This window comes from Haliotis cracherodii, unplaced genomic scaffold, assembly GCF_022045235.1.
Source record: "Haliotis cracherodii isolate W230 unplaced genomic scaffold, xgHalCrac1.p SCAF_17, whole genome shotgun sequence".
In the NCBI taxonomy this organism is placed as follows: domain Eukaryota; kingdom Metazoa; phylum Mollusca; class Gastropoda; order Lepetellida; family Haliotidae; genus Haliotis; species Haliotis cracherodii.
Genome location: NW_027266272.1, coordinates 2,716,933 through 2,734,921, shown reverse-complemented (window position 1 = coordinate 2,734,921; position 17,989 = coordinate 2,716,933). Strand labels below are relative to the sequence as shown.

Below are 17,989 nucleotides of genomic sequence, written 5' to 3'. Positions count from 1 at the left end.
GTTGGTTATACCCAGTTGAGGTTACACTCAACCAAATGTTTTCCCATAGACTTCTATAGTAACGTTATGATTTTTTTTTAAATAACTAAGCATTCAACAGCTATTACCTGTATGTGTGTGCACAGTTTGGCCTTAGAGCAGCAATAAAAAAAATAAAAATGACTAGCTTAGTCAGCTCCTTTTCCGAGTACCGGAAGCTAAACACACCACCCCCAGTTTCGCACCAAATGTCACCTACTTGAAAATAGCTGTGGTCACATTCAGCATAAGTCATCATGTTGAAAAAGACAGTACTAAATATAGAAAAACATGGTCAGTTTTAATAACTGGATGGATGTACATTTGAAAGACATAAAAATCTTACAGAATATCCTCCAATCACAGCCTGCAGATATCTCTCGATCTACACTGAAGGCTCCCTACGAAAACTGCACTGTCCAAACTGGTTCTGATTTGGTGTAGTAGAACCTGTAGGCCACGATAACCCACATACATGGCATAAGCCCACAGACTGCTATAACCCACATACATGGCATAAGCCCACAGACTGCTGTAACCCACATACATGGTATAAGCCCACAGACTGCTATAACCCACATACATGGTATAAGCCCACAGACTGCTATAACCCACATACATGGCATAAGCCCACAGACTGCTATAACCCACATACATGGTATAAGCCCACAGACTGCTATAACCCACATACATGGCATAAGCCCACAGACTGCTATAACCCACATACATGGCATAAGCCCCAAGACTGCTGTAACCCACATACATGGCATAAGCCCACAGACTGCTATAACCCACATACATGGTATAAGCCCACAGACTGCTATAACCCACATACATGGCATAAGCCCACAGACTGCTATAACCCACATGCATGGCATAAGCCTACAGACTGCTATAACCCACATACATGGTATAAGCCCACATACTGCTATAACCCACATACATGGCATAAGCCCACAGACTGCTATAACCCACATACATGGTATAAGCCCACAGACTGCTATAACCCACATACATGGTATAAGCCCACAGACTGCTATAACCCACATACATGGCATAAGCCCACAGACTGCTGTAACCCACATACATGGTATAAGCCCACAGACTGCTGTAACCCACATACATGGTATAAGCCTACAGACTGCTATAACCCACATACATGGCATAAGCCTACAGACTGCTATAACCCACATACATGGCATAAGCCTACAGACTGCTATAACCCACATACATGGTATAAGCCCACAGACTGCTGTAACCCACATACATGGTATAAGCCTACAGACTGCTATAACCCACATACATGGTATAAGCCTACAGACTGCTATAACCCACATACATGGCATAAGCCCACAGACTGCTATAACCCACATACATGTATAATCCCACAGACTGCTATAACCCACATACATGGTATAAGCCCACAGACTGCTATAACCCACAAACATGGTATAAGCCTACAGACTGCTGTAACCCACAAACATGGTATAAGCCCACAGACTGCTATAACCCACATACATGGTATAAGCCTACAGACTGCTATAACCCACATACATGGCATAAACCCACAGACTGCTATAACCCACATACATGGTATAAGCCTACAGACTGCTATAACCCACATACATGGTATAAGCCCACAGACTGCTATAACCCACATACATGGTATAAGCCTACAGACTGCTATAACCCACATACATGGTATAAGCCCACAGACTGCTATAACCCACATACATGGTATAAGCCTACAGACTGCTATAACCCACATACATGGTATAAGCCCACAGACTGCTATAACCCACATACATGGTATAAGCCCACAGACTGCTATAACCCACATACATGGCATAAGCCCACAGACTGCTGTAACCCACATACATGGTATAAGCCCACAGACTGCTGTAACCCACATACATGGTATAAGCCTACAGACTGCTATAACCCACATACATGGCATAAGCCTACAGACTGCTATAACCCACATACATGGTATAAGCCTACAGACTGCTATAACCCACATACATGGTATAAGCCCACAGACTGCTATAACCCACATACATGGTATAAGCCTACAGACTGCTATAACCCACATACATGGCATAAGCCCACAGACTGCTAGAACCCACATACATGGTATAAGCCCATGTCCCCTGACTTTTCTATATTTTTTTTTCTTATGAGAAAGTATCTTTTATTATTAGAAAAATTACAACCATGTTTGTGATTGCATGACGAGTCATATATCAAGAATGGCTGAAACGGGGGCTTTTGCGAATCAACACAAAGCACACTCATTCCAGACGAAGAAATCCTTAGATCTTACATTCAGCATCGTGAATGTCAAACTGCCCCTGTTTCTTGATGAATATTCTGTTTTGGTTATCTTCAGCAGATCTGTCCATTATCTTCGTTGACAAGGTGAGCCCTGAGGGCCTGTTGCATTGTCGCCCTGTTAATTAGTCTGTGGTCAATATTGAGTTTGCGTGATTAGGAAATCCATTATATGTGATTCATGCCCAAAATGATTTCATGAAGTATGGAGAATTATTTTGGTTTCAAACTCTCATCTCATCTAACGGTTGAGCTGTGTGCACTGTTTAGGAAAAAGTGGTACAGTAGTGCTTGTTATTCATGACCAACACAGCTGCAGGGAACTAGGAGTGTCTGATTATGTTGCAACACTAAATACCTCAGTCATGGATCATTGCTTTCTCAAAGACCGAAACATGCCTCCGCTTTGGTGAACAGAAACAAAAGTATCCTGCACCTCCCCCCTTCCTCGTGCTGAACTCCTTGGTAGACGCGGCCAGAAATACACCTCACCACATGATGGCTGAAGTTGTTGGTGTCTCTCAGGGCCCGCCAGAACTGGAGCTGTTTGTACACGCGTCAAGTGGTTGAGTCATAACATCTAGTCTCACCTTCCATTTGGCTGCTGTAATCGTACCTAATGGCCCTCATAAGAGAACCTTTTTTGAATGGAGTAGAAGTTAGGGGGAACCACTTCAGCAGGAGGTTTTTGGATTTTGTACACACCTGACACACATTTTGACTGCTTACCCTTGCCAAATATAGCCATAATACACACCTTAGCCGGACACATCCTGTACCTGAAGCTGACACCCGTTACCCTAGCCTGACACCCATTACCCTAGCCTGACACCCCTTACCCTAGCTTGACACCCCTTACCCTAGCCTGACAGACCCCTTACCCTAGCTTGACACCCCTTACCCTAGCCAGACACACCCCTTACCCTTGGCTGACACACCCCTTACCCTAGCCTGACACCCCTTACCCTTGGCTGACACACCCATTACCCTAGCCTGACACCCCTTACCCTTGGCTGACACACCCCTTACCCTTGGCTGACACACCTCTTACCCTAGCCTGACACACCCCTTACCCTTGTCTGACACACCCCTTACCCTGGTGTGACAGCCCTTACCCAAGCCTGACACACCCCTTATCCTTGCTTGATACACCCCTTACCCTTGGCTGACACACCCCTTACCCTAGCGTGACAGCCCTTACCCAAGCCTGACACACCCCTAATCCTTGCTTGACACACCCCTTACCCTAGGCTGACACCCCTTACCCTAGTGTGACAGCCTTTACCAAAGCCTGACACACCCCTTATCCTTGCTTGACACACCCCTTACCCTCTTGGCTGACACACCCCTTACCCTAGCGTGACACCCCTTACCCTAGCCTGACACACCCCTTACCCTTGGCTGACACACCCCTTACCCTAGCCTGACCCCCCTTACCCTAGGCTGACACCCCTTACCCTAGGCTGACACACCTTACCCTAGACTGGCACCCCTAGCCTGACACCCCTTACTCCAGCCTGACACCCCTTACCCTAGCCTGACACCCCTTACTCCAACCTGAAACCCCTTACCCTAGCCTGACACCCCTTACCCTAGCCTGACACCACTTACCCCAGCCTGACTCCCCTTACCCTAGCCTGACACCACTTACTCCGGCCTGACACCCGTTACCCCAGCCTGACACCCGTTACCCCAGCCTGACACACCCTTTACCCTAGCCTGACACACCCGTTACCCTAACCTGACACCCCTTACCCTAGCCTGACACCCCTTACCTTAGGGTGACACCCTTTACCCCAGCCTGACACCCCTTACCCCCAGCCTGACACCCGTTACCCTAGCCTGATACACACCTTACTCTAGCCTGACACCTTACCCTAGCCTGACACCCCTTACCCCAGCCTGTCACAACCCTTATCCTCACTTGACACACCCCTTACCCTCGCTTGACACACCCCTTACCCTCCTTAACACACCCTTTACCCTTGCTTGACACACCCCTTACCCTTGCTTGACACCCCTTACCCTAGCCTGACACCCTTACCCTAGCCTGACACACCCCTTACTCTAGCCTGACACCCCTTACCCTAGCCTGATACCCCTTACCCTAGCCTGACAAACACCTTATCCTTGCTTGACACACCCCTTACTCTAGCCTGACACCCCTTACTTTAGCCTGACACCCCTTAGCCATACCTGACACGCCCCTTACCTTAGCCATACACGACACGCCCCTTACCTTAGCCATACACATTTGCTACACAAGCGAGAAACACTTTCCCCAGGTAGGCACTTCCCTTACCCTACCCTGACACACCCTTACCTTAGTGTGACACACTCTTCATGCACTTGCATACCCCTTACCTTCACCTTATCCTTTCCAGACACCCCCTTTATTTAGCCAGAAATGCCCCGCATCACCAACACCTTTCCATCTCAGTAGGTCACTACTCCCTCCCCTCACTGTCTCACTTCTCCCTGCCCCCCTCCCAATCGGCCCCAACAGGTGAGTCTGTAGGTTAACTGTAGTACGTACCCCTGGTGAGGACCATGTGTCAGGAGTTATTAATAAGTTCCACATGCTGCTGCAGGAAGCCCAGCTAGGCTTCACTCCAACACAAATTGGTCTCAGTTGGAAGAGGGTCAGGATCGGTTGGCCATTAATTGGCTTAACCTTTATCTTCTCACAGATCTCACCGATATTATAAAATGTTACAATCCATAAAATTAAGAAGAATTTTGAATCTTCAATGGAGTTTCTCCAAGTGGATTCCATGAGTTTGAAAGAGTGTGTGATTGACGATGTAATCTGAAAATGATGTGCCAAGAGTCATGATAGTTCACCCCACTCCCATTAGGCTGTTTTATTGGACTGATGTGGCAGTAACCCTAGCTACATCAGCTGACTGTTGCTTCTTAATTAGGATCTTTTTCTGGATGCCTCACATCTATCAACAGCACTGTTGGTTCTACACCGTTTGATAATCTTATTGTGAATTTGAAAGGAAATTGTAATACTTGAGAAGAAGCCATTTTCAGTGTTAACGCTGTCTCCCTGTGTAGAGGAAAATGTGTAGTAAGTCTAGCAATGAGTTATTCCCCGTCATGTTATCCCGTTTATTCTCAGTTTATTCTCGTCTGATGAGGGAGCTATTTATAGCTAGGTTCATCCATCAGATGTGCCAACCTGAGAACGTGAGGGGAAATTAACGATGGGACATTCTGCTTCAGATGCATGTTGTTTATAAATGTGTGCTGAGTTCTTCGTTGCTTCAGTGAAACATTACAATCTTTCTAGTATTCTTATATTTTGCCTTTCCTTTCCATTTAGTCATCCATCAGTTCATCATTCTGTAAATGATGATTGACACAGTCTTTATGAACGGTTTCTGAGGTAGTCCCCCCACCCCACTGTTGTCATAATCATGATCAAAGCTACTGATTAGATGCACACTGTGTGGCAGTGATTTGCTAGCGACAAACGGCATTAGGACATGATTTTATCCCTTTTTGATAGGACATTCATCTGTATCATTACGACCACCTCCACGTTAAGGGGATGATGAAGGAGTGGTTGGCTCGGAGTCAGCGTAGTGTTAGAGTGTCTCAGTGGGCTAGCACTATCAAACCGGCATAAGTGTGGAACATTACAAGCATTCGCGCATGCACACACGTTTGGTCGCTATATTATAAGTGTTATATTCTTGAAGACAACATTAAGCCCCATTTCATTGTGTCTATAGTCTGGAAGGTAATTTAAGGTACCAACGTTTACTACAATATCTGAAAAACTATTGGACCTACTCCAGTCAAAGTTGGTATGAGATTATTAAACAGTCATACATAACTGGATATTACATTTAAAGACAATCGGTGCATGAGTCTATTTAGCTATCACTATATTTCATCAACAACCCGACCTGTTCGTCACGGGTGGAACGAGCATTCATTGAAAAAGCCATCTGCATAATGCTACCCCTGCGTCACAGGGCCATATGACACAGTTGAACCAATCAACTCAACTCGAAAGGGTGCACGGGAATCACGCACACACGAATACAGTGTTGGCATTGGGCGTCTCAACGTGCGTGATTCTCGCGCATATATCGTATCGTGACCTTCCTGTATCGTTGCAGCCCTACTGTATTGTGTTACAGATAGTGCGTCTAGTGTTAATGACGCTCCTGTATTGTGTAGCAGATAGTGTGTCTAGTGTTAATGATTCTCCTGTATTGTGTTACAGATAGTGTGTCTAGTGTTAATGACGCTCCTGTATTGTGTTACAGATACAGGAAACTAGCGCTCAAATGGCATCCAGACAAGAACCCAGACAAGAAGGATGAAGCCGAGAAAAAATTCAAAGAAATCTCTGAGGCATATGAAGTTTTGTCAGACAGTAAGTGGATGTGTTAGGACACCAGGCAGAAAGTGGGTACCTGTAAGGACACCAGGCAGAAAGTGGGTACCTGTAAGGACACCAGGCAGAAAGTGGGTACCTGTAAGGACACCAGGCAGAAAGTGGGTACCTGTAAGGACACCAGGCAGAAAGTGGGTACCTGTAGGGACACCAGGCAGTAAATGGGTACCTGTAAGGACACCAGGCAGAAAGTGGGTACCTGTAAGGACACCAGGCAGAAAGTGGGTACCTGTAAGGACACCAGGCAGAAAGTGGGTACCTGTAAGGACACCAGGCAGAAAGTGGGTACCTGTAAGGACACCAGGCAGAAAGTGGGTACCTGTAAGGACACCAGGCAGAAAGTGGGTACCTGTAAGGACACCAGGCAGTAAATGGGTACCTGTAAGGACACCAAGCAGTAAATGGGTACCTGTAAGGACACCAGGCAGAAAGTGGGTACCTGTAGGGACACCAGGCAGAAAGTGGGTACCTGTAAGGACACCAGGCAGAAAGTGGGTACCTGTAAGGACACCAAGCAGTAAATGGGTACCTGTAAGGACACCAAGCAGTAAATGGGTACCTGTAAGGACACCAGGCAGAAAGTGGGTACCTGTAAGGACACCAGGCAGAAAGTGGGTACCTGTAGGGACACCAGGCAGTAAATGGGTAACCAGTAGTGTGTAGATTCCCAATAGGGGATATAAACAGTTTGAGGGTACCCAGTGCCAAACATATTAAAAGCTGCCCCGTCCCCACCTCCCCAACAAAGCCCAGAGCATTAGAATTAGCTGATATCTGAGAATAAACACTGACCATGGCAGCCATGTCAGTTAAATAGCAGATGAGCATCATCGTCAGTATGCTGGTGGCCTCATGCAAGCTGTCACTGCAGCATGGCTGAATGGTGTGGCCGAGCTAACTGCCCATGTCATTGTACTTGGAGACTGGATGCAACCACTGACCCTCACTCACTCCCTCACTCACTCACTCACTCACTCACTCACTCACTCACTCACTCACTCATATTGGTGTTTCAGAACAGAAGAGGGAAGTGTATAACTTATACGGCAAGGATGGCTTGTCGAATCCCTCGTACACAAATGACGACTTCAATGACTTCAGCCACGCTGGTTTCCACTTCACGTTCCGCAGCCCAGAGGAGGTCTTCAGAGACTTCTTCGGAACAGACGATCCATTCGGGAACTTCTTTGGTATGCCCATTTTACATATTCCGTGGCATTTGCCACACGTTATATTCAGTGCTATGACAACTCTCTGTTCTGCTTCAGGATGTGGTCCTGAAGAAGCAGGAGTTCTACAGAATGTGTATCTGAAGCTATTACCATGATGAAAAGCTGTTGCATGTTAATTCATCCGAAACAAAATTGTTACAAAAGAAGCAACACCATTGTGCCAGTACAGCACTCAAATGATCACTTTCTCAGAGGAGCGATTCTTATACTATATAGTAAATAGAGCTTGGAGAGAATGAGGTTTTCTTTTGTTAATGGTGAGGCAGGGGTAAGAACTCACACACAATAAGTAAGTCATAGCACATGAGCAGACATGGCAGATTGTCTTGAGGTTGAACTGATATTACAGATTGTCTTGAGTCTAATCAGACAAATATTTACCAGTGACTATGGCCAGTACCCTGGCTTAAGGATGTTGTAAACATGTTTTCCTGATAACCCCTAAGTTTCAGCTTCTGATGCCTGTGACGATGACCCTAGTAAGTATTCGGAGCCCTTTCGGTACAGTCAAGGCGATCACAGATACAAAAGGTCCCCCTGCTTGTCATAGGCCGTGTCTGAAATGAGGATTGGGTAGTCACAATGGCTGCCAAGTCCTGTCTGCTTTGGCGTAACTGATTGAGTGTCATCATGCCGAGCATTGTTGCTGGTCAACCCCTTGGTCATTGGGGCATGGAATCTGCCCTCAGATCAGAAGGTTTGGGATTCAGGACCTGGAACTTTCATGTCCGCTGTAGCTACATCATCAGTTTCCCTCGCTGATTTGGTTGATGCATGTCATCGTATCCCAATTGCGTGGATCGATGCTCATGATGTCATTCACTGGATTGTCTGGTCCAGACTCAATTATTTACAGACCGCCGTGATATAGCTGGAATATTGCTGAGTGTGGCGTTAAACAACAAAGATGGAAACAAACATCAGTTGTTGATATATGATCATTAGTATGGGTTACGTATATCATGCAGCCAACCATATGGAATATTCCGATGTGATAACCAGAATGCCAGCCGAGCTGTATGCTTGGAGTAAGTACTACGGTAAGTGGTGTACGGGATGCACTGATAGTGATACACCTACACACAACAAGGGGCACGGAAACACCCAGGCCTTCTTGCCACATTTCCACTTGTCACCTGTGATAGCAACAGCCCTAAGTCACTCTCTATCACCCACGATAGCTTCGTGTTTCAAAACTTATCATTTACAGATTCCAAACTCATATTTGGAATAAGATGAAGCCTTTTATAAGAGATAAGTACAAGCAATAATTACCTTTGGGTCAAAGGTAAAGTAAAGTTAATAAACATTTGATTCTTTCATATGACTATTCTCCGTCATGCTTCATGGTATGATAGATTAACTATAGTAATATGAAAGAATCGAGCGTTCCTTAACTTCTTTTGAGTAGTATATCAAAAGAGGTTCAGATGGACGTATGGCTTTAGCTGCTGGTATTAGGGGTGAAGGGAAATGTGACATGGGTCAAAGGTCAGCTGACTGACATGGGTATATTTTGTTGTTGTAGGTGGAAGCAATGGAGACTTCAATGGCTCGATGTTCGAAAATTCTTTTACAGGCTTCCCAGGGGGTTCTAGTGTATTTTCTTCCTCATTCTTCGACTCTGATCCATTCGCATCTTCTGGGTAAGTACAGTTACCTCCCTTTGAATGCTGCAGTAGACGACAAATTGACAGGGAGTATCTGGCTGTCATGGAGCCCTGACTGTGGATACTTAACAAGGCAGGCTTTGACACTGGCGTTCATGTTCTGCTGTCCATTATCTGTTTCCAGAACAGTTAGTTTAACCTGCAACTATCAAGGTTCGATGTAGTTTATCTTAAAAAAAACATTAACAGAAGGCAGCTCAGGCTTTTCTCACCATTAGATAGCATTTTCATATTGAAAAATATTTCCATAGAATAGAATCTGTTCTGGAATCTGATCAATCAAAACTACTTTCTGAAAATTGGAGTTTAACATTCATAACGCCACCAGTGTAATACGTCCTGTAGTGAGTATCCACAGTTTGTTATCATCACATTTTCATTACTCCGACTCAGTGGAGTTTACTGTAGGATTGCATGGTTGGCTGTAGTGTATCTGCTTCTGTACAAGCTGTAGTGTCTAGGGCAGGGAAGGGCTGGGTCGTCAGGGAAACAGTTCCTAGGCTTTAGTCTCCTCTACACTTCAGTAGTTTTTTTCATGGATCCTTCAAGAAAAGGGTCCCTTATAGAATATTTTGTTTTTATAGAGTTTCTGAAGAATTCTTTGACTTTTCTTTAGCATTCCTTCTAATCTAATTTTGTTTCTGATAGATTTTTGTAGAATTCTTTGAATAAAAAAACATTTCTAGTACTATATTATCAATAATACAGTATTATTTTTATTTGATTTTTTTTATGTTAATACTTTAGTATTTTTGTTTTGAATTATTGTCATGATTTTTGTCATGATTTTTGTATTCGTATTTTTCTCTGATGCCATTCTATGTTCATAGGGCTTTGTTATCTTGTTCTGTAGTCTTTTATCTGTTGGTGTTTCCTTTCTAATATGTAGGATGTAGGGCATATACTATATAGCTGCTGCTATGTTGGGGACACTCTGGGTTGTATTTTCTGTCTCTCTTCTGTCCTTGAACATATATTTATGACTGGATGTACCCGGTACAGGCTCTATATGTATTGTGATGCACAGTGTACATACACTCTTGCTACCAGGTATATATGAATCAAAACTAGAATAATACTCCATGAGTAATACCTCTATTAATACTTACATCTGTAATATTCATTGATAAAATCTTTCATCAGAAAGATTAAAGTAAATAGTTTTCAAGGATTTTGTTATGAGGATATGAGCAAGTAATTATTTTTTTGATTTGCTGACACATACCTGTATTTATGTCAGTGTTTTTCCTAAGTCTGTATTTGATACATATCATCTTCATCATCATCCTCAAGAGTAAATATGACAGTCACAAGTTTTATCCACCACACACTAATATTACTACTCTACATTTGACTATGGTTCTGTGTTGTGATATTGTTCTGATTGGTGATTGGTCCAACTGCACTTTAGCTGTTTCATTTGTTTTGGTTCGTATTTCTTCTGTACATGTATCATGCATGGCATGGCATTTGTTCAGTTATCATCACAGTAGTGTTGAGATTTTTTCTTTGCATGTCCTGTTGGTTTTTGCAATACTCAGTCAGCATTTAATCTTGCAGTGTTGTTTTGTCAAAGCTGAGCATCTAAGATCATTTTGTTCGTCCTTGCTGATTTGAATGTTTGACATTAACTATTATGATGCTGTTATATGTGTTTTTGATGTAAGATTCACACTGTATATATACCATCTTCCTTGATGTTAGTCCCTAAACCAGGGCGTTATGTGTCGTTTCACTTCACCCATTTGCCCTGTGTAAGGAGGTTATTAGATGATTGTAACATGTGTATACTGACCCCTCAATTCGACAGAAGGGATATACCAGGGGGGTGTATAGCAATAATTCCCTAGTTGAGAGTGTCTGTGTCAGTTGTATTCCACCCCTGAGATGCTCCAGTCGTCCACTGCATCACAAGGCGGATGAAGTAGTTGAAGCCTAGTTGGCCTTGCTTGTGTAACCATGGTAAACTAGACTGAGCACATTTCTAAATGAAGGAAGAATTACTCTTGGTATAGTCTTCACGACACCCATTGCTGCACACGCTTCTAATCCTGCTACATGCTTACTATTGACATTTTGCATTCATTTCAGTCAAGCTATCATTTCCAGAAGCATGTTAGAGCAAAAGAATAGCAATAAGAAGTCAATGTGCGTGTGCTGCAGTTTTCACAAATAATTTGGAATGACTTTGATTTTATGTTAAATCCGTATAATTTTAGGTGTATGTATTTTCAATAAGGGGCTCAAGGTATAACATACACTTCTAGCCATAAGAGTTTTCATCCTACTGTTTAAGATATTTTGAAAGGTTAATGTAAGCATCAGCCGAATATTATCGAAACCTTTAAATGTCTTATTTGAAAGAATGGTATGCACTGATTTAAATGATAACGTTGAGGACTTGAGCCATGTTAAGTAAGTGTTCAGTATGTGTTTGTGTGTACAATGTGTCGATGTGGAGCGAGGTGAGACTCGGTAGCAACTATTGTGTCCGGGCTGTCATACCTGCATGGCTTCTCGGCCGGCATGCGGCCCTCTCTGACTCATCAGGGGGATATGGCAATTTGTTTGGAATCATTTTTGTAATTAAATGTCATGAATTAAAAAAATTAAAATTTACAAAAAATTAAAAATCTATAAATGTAATAAACATGATTAATGTTATTTTGCATTATTACAAGTTCACAATGTCTCTGAATTTTACAAGTTCATAATTCTTGATGAAATAATTTGTTTGGTAATTTTTTCTTTAACTTTTTCTAGGTCTATAAACTCTAATTTTAAGAACCTTGAGCCAATGTGCTGCCCCCTGTTTGAGTCAGAACCTAGTTAGATACGACATGTACTATGTGACCAATCTCATTGGTTGATGGAGGCACAAGCCTCTCTCTGGGAACTAAGGACTTCACCAAAGGATGTCAGGATAGAGTTGTCTCCCTTGTCATCAAGCGGACATGTTTCAGTATGTGGCGGCCACACCGTCGTCGCCGCGGTGACCAGCCCGGGGGACGGCGCCAGGAACGTATGCAGCAGCGCATGCAACCCACCAGCTACAGCCACCCCGTGAGGGGCTTCGTGCCCCGCATACACACTGGGTTTGGCTTCTCCTCCATCTTTGATGACCCTTTCTTCGGACTTTCGGCCTCGCCAGGGTAATTCCTCCTCCGTATAGATTGAAGCATGGCGTCTCATCGCATGTATAGTCAGTCGAACCTCCTGTTGTCTCCCTGTTTCTGTGTGACCGCGAATGATCTTCGCTTTAACTGTAGAGTAGGCCACAGTATATTATTAGATTCACATCCTCATTTGTCAAAACTTTGAGGCAGGAGGAATTTTATTAATTTTTTTCTCTGCGCCCATTAAGTGTTGCCATATGTAATTTGCATGAAGCATGAATGGTTGACCATAAATTTGTATAGTGTATATAATCGAGTCAGAATTAGGCAACGTCAGAATTTTCTACACATGTAGGTACTTTTGGAGACCACAAAATGATGTGAGGCGGGGATTTTGGTTGTAAGTGCAGACCCGTGAAGATTCCGGGGTAGAATACTTGCCGTAAAAGGCGACTATGCTTGTCGTAAAAGGCGATCGGGATCGGGTGGTCAGGCTCGCTGACATTGATCCCAATTGATCCCAATTGCGTTGATCGATGCTCATGATGTCAATCACTGGATTGTCTGGCCCAGACTCGATTATTTACAGACCGCCGTCATATAGCTGGAATATTGCTGAGTGCGGTGTTTAAAAACAAACAAACAAAATAAGCAAAAAGTAAGTGTAGATGAGGATGGAAATCTAATGATATTTTCTTATGGCTTTATGTGCCAGTTACAAAAAACTTCAAAAATCCAGTAAAAGAAGAATAGTGCTAACCATAGAGGTTAAGCTTGGCTACATCTCCTTACGATCCTGTGATTGAAAATGTTTATGACATGTACATAGTTTTATAGTCACTTGACAGTTATTGGGGAGTTACGTCAAATCTAAATATGGAAGTATTAATTTTGTTTATTTCTTCATTGCTTTTTATGGTTGAACCAAGTGTCTGGTAGAACTGGTATCGTGAGACTCATTGCCCATGTGGTCTTGTGTGAAAGTCTGTGCTATTCTGTACCGCATTTCTTCACCTTAGATGCTCAGTACCTGTGATGTCCACATTATTTGTCACCTTGCATATTTGATATGCACCTTGTACCAGTTACCTTGCATCCCATCATCTGTCATACATGTTTCATCCTGGTCGCACTCATTAAACATCTGTAAGTTGTTTAGCCTTTGGCGAAATGTCATTTGTTAACCACATTTCAAATAGCCATCTTTGGCATGAAAGAATCTTGGTTAATTAGGGCTGTAATGATTCACCAAGTGTGGGTTCCTTGTTGTATGTTTTGACACAATGTGAGTATTGTATCGTGAGGTCACATGCCGATTAAAAATTATGTACGGAGCTCATGAAAAGTGTTATAAAAATATACACACAAAAAAATGATGGTATGTGCAAGAGTTTGCAGGTTACTGTTTTAATCGAATCAAATATGCTTTGTTTGGGTACTCATACAATCATTTTTTGATGAACTCTGTCCTTCTCCTGAAACGATTTTATGTAACATCCCAATGTTACCATCATCGGTGTATCATTACCGCTCTATCAGTGACACATGATGGGTTGCCATGGGAATGCTGAGCCCGTTCCAGTAGTCTTAGACCTGGGTGAACATGTCTTGCTTCTCACTTCACGCGTGGCCTCTGTCGAAACTGTTCACGGATATCCTTCCATCACTTCAAAGGGCTGTGACTTTTGAAATTATAGACCAATCAAGATGGCAAACTATGTAATCAACAAGTTCCTCGCAGCAATGGCCATTTGCGGAGCTCTCTGAACTATCACTACCACTAGTCAAAGCACCATTTATGTCTGTAGGCGATTCGGAGGTTGCATTAGATTTTCAACTGAGTTCATCAAAGACAAAGATTTGATATTACTGTATCCCTTTGATTTGATTGGTATTTATGTCATGGTTTAGTGATACCTGTCAACTGGGAATAAGATCAGTAGTGCACAACAACCTCTATCAAGATAGACATTTGGAAATCTGATTATATGTTCTCAGGAATATTTTACTTGACAAGGACAATATTGCTGAATTCTTCATGTTCAGTGTCATGTGTACAGAGTGGATATGTTATTTCTTCACCCTGTGTGGTACAAGTATATCTTAGGGTCCAGTAAATATAAGTCTTGTAGCATTCAGGATGCCGTTGTATAATGCGATCCTAGCACTAGTGATTGTAACCCCGTAACTTAACATAGACTTCTGACAGTTGTAGCACCAAGGTTGTTTGTTTTGTACAACGGCACTCTGATCCTTTGTCTCATAACCCCCCACCCTTCCCAGGCCTACCAAGGAAATATTTAAGATGTGTTCAAAAATATAGAAATGGTTTGTTATGTTATCACTAGGGCTGCAACGAAAACACTGTGAGGTGAATACGATTCATATCATGAATATAGGGTAACAAATACAAATATTTATTCACGAATACAATAGCAGGTGAGCAGTTGATGTATGATTTATGATAGTCAGTGAAACAATAACAAAATAAATTATGTGACATAGTTTGTTAATTATTAATTTATTATACATTTATATACTTCACTTATCCAGGTACTAGTATCCGCTAAAATCCGACAATGACCAGTGACTACAATACTGTCAAATTAAATATAAAAGAGTGTTGTCTTTGAAGAAATCTACGCATATATTAATATGTTCTTATGGATATTTTAAGGGTCAGGGTATGTAAATGCACATGACTGCATATTCATTAGTATTCGATTCTAGTGACCACGAATAAAGAATTCAATTCATGAATGGATACGGTTCAGCGAATGCATGAGTGATTCGTAACAGCCCTATTATTCACATTCCTATCTTTCTGGGCACATCTTAGACTGTTTCATTTCTAGGCCTGTTCCTGGTGTTACTGTGTGTGACGTAGTTGTTGTAGCACATTGTGACATGTAACTGTTGCATACATGCCATATTCCCCTTCCCTCTCATGTTTTCTTCAATAACAAGGTGATATCTTTTTGCCATGGTGACATTTAGTTCCTGTAAGAGTGCAACATTTTGCACATTGCCAGTTCTCTCCCTTGGACGATGACATCATCGCTGTCCGTGGCTCCTGTAACAATGCCCCTTTCCTAGAGAGGATGTTGCTGAAGCCCACAGCACCTGATTGTGTTCAGGGGGCACGGGTGGCCCAGTCGTCTAAGGTGCTGCGATTTGCTGTGCAGAGTTGCGTCCCTTGGGCATGCCAGAAACCTATGATTGTGGGTTCGAATCCCGGTTCACCCGATTATGTTTCTTGGTTTGTCAGCACCATACCCCTGCTCGTTGGTTTCACCGAAGTGGTAAACGTCGGAGACCTGCATCACTTCGGGCTTTCCTCCAACATCAAGCTGACACGCCGTGATATAACTGGAATACTGTTAAAAGCGGTGTTAAACCCAACCCACTCACTCACTGATTCTGTTCAAAAGCATCTTTAATAACATGTTCTTTCATTTTGATTAAATTGATTTTGTTTTGTTTACTAACATGATTCTTAGAATTGTTTTGTTTGTATTGCTGTTTACTGATTTTTGCTCTGTTTGTTTTGAAACTGGAATCGTTCTGTTGCCTGGTTTGTTTGTTTGTAGTTAGAGACCATAGCACCAGCTCCTGTACAGTTTGACCAATCCCCAACAGAACAGCTTCATACTGTTGTTGATCTTTATATCATGCTTCTTCCTTCAGTTGAATAAGACCATGGTCTTGTATTTGTTAAGGACTGTATTGCCTTAAAGCATTGTTATGAAGGTGAACGACCTATGAAGATCCGGGGTAGAATAGGTCTTCAGCAAGCCATGCTTGCCATAAAAGGCGACTATGGTTGTCGTAAGAGGCGACTAAAGGGATCGGGTGGTCAGGCTCGCTGACTTGGTTGATGCATGTCATCGACCCCAATAGCATATATCAATCACTGGATTGTCTGGTCCAGATTTGATTATTTACAGACTGTTGTCATATAGCTGGAATATTGCTGAGTAGTCCATGGCCCTAGTCTAGTCAAATTCCATTTGGCCGTGTTAGCTTAGCTAATAAAATCAAAATATTTAACCCCTAAATCTACCATGGAGACTCCAAAGTTTTTGGTACAGACTGCTCGTACGTTGTTATGACTGTTACATGTTATATTCATGTGATGTCACTGTGTGGTACACTTGCTATGACGGTATTGTAACAGTGTGTAATACGAGAGTGTTTGTATTGCAGGTTCTCTCAGTTCTCTAGTACGAGTTTTAGCGGCCCCACCACGGGAGCCGGACACTTTCGCTCTACTTCCACCTCTACCAAATACATCAACGGCAAGAAAATTGTCACGAAGAAGTAAGTACTGTTATCATTTTGATTTAAGATAGTTTCATTGAAACTTGCGTTATGTATCTACCCATCCTTCCACTTCGGAATGGCCACCTCCGTGGTCTAGTTGGGGCACGGTTGGCCCAGTAGTCTAAGGAGCCGCAATTCGCTGTGCAGAGTTGCGTCCCCTGGACACACCAGAAACCTATGATTGTGGGTTCGAATCCAGGCTCACCCCGATTATGTTTCTTGGTTTGTCAGCACCATACCCGTGCTCGTGGGTTTCACCGAAGTGGTAAACGTCTGAGACCTGCATCACTTCGAGCTTTCCTCCCACATTAAGCTGACATGCCGTGATATAACTGGAATACTGTTAAAAGCGGCGTTAAACCCAACTCACTCACTCACTCCGTGGTCTAGTGGAGTGAGCGTCTCTCTGGAGATCGGAATGTCGGTGGTTTGATCCCCTGGCCAGGTCAGACAGAAAGACACTTACGGGTGGTACTTGTTGTTACCCTGCCTGTCTCAGCAGCATTTCCTGGCTGGCTATAAATATCATAAGGTTTATTGTGCCCTCTAGTCTTTGTGTTTCTGAAATTTAAAACAAAATGATTCACGCTTGTGATTCACTTTAAAAAAGGAAGAATACAATTCATGAAATTAAGGTACCGTATCAGGATATGTATTATATCGCACCCATATTATCGTTATTCCTCTACCAGCAACCCATTCTTGTCTTCCCTTAGGCATTCCAGGTCAGAATAGATTCCCAGTATCCCATGGGGATTTCAGGGCACAATAGGTCTACGGAACCCCATGCTTCGCTCCACATGGGAATTCCAGGTCTGAAAGGTTCCCAGTACCCTATGCTTGTGGTAGTGGGTAACAAAAGAATCAAATTTTGGTTTAGAT

The 17,989-nt window shown here is 43.0% G+C and overlaps 1 protein-coding gene across 7 annotated transcripts in view; it reads left to right on the top strand.

Moving 5' to 3' along the window:
* The window catches only part of LOC139464829 (dnaJ homolog subfamily B member 6-like), a 68,387-nt gene that overhangs the window by 46,707 nt on the left and 3,691 nt on the right, over nt 1-17,989 (top strand). For 4 of the 7 annotated variants that reach the window (XM_071246354.1, XM_071246353.1, XM_071246355.1 and 1 more), the window contains exons 3-7: nt 6,636-6,745; nt 7,783-7,956; nt 9,527-9,644; nt 12,632-12,820; nt 16,991-17,104. In XM_071246354.1, coding sequence (XP_071102455.1) covers nt 6,636-6,745; nt 7,783-7,956; nt 9,527-9,644; nt 12,632-12,820; nt 16,991-17,104 — 705 coding nt within the window. The remainder of the gene's footprint in view (nt 1-6,635; nt 6,746-7,782; nt 7,957-9,526; nt 9,645-12,631; nt 12,821-16,990; nt 17,105-17,989) is intronic. The other 3 variants (XM_071246357.1, XM_071246358.1, XM_071246359.1) reach the window with 3 other exon arrangements.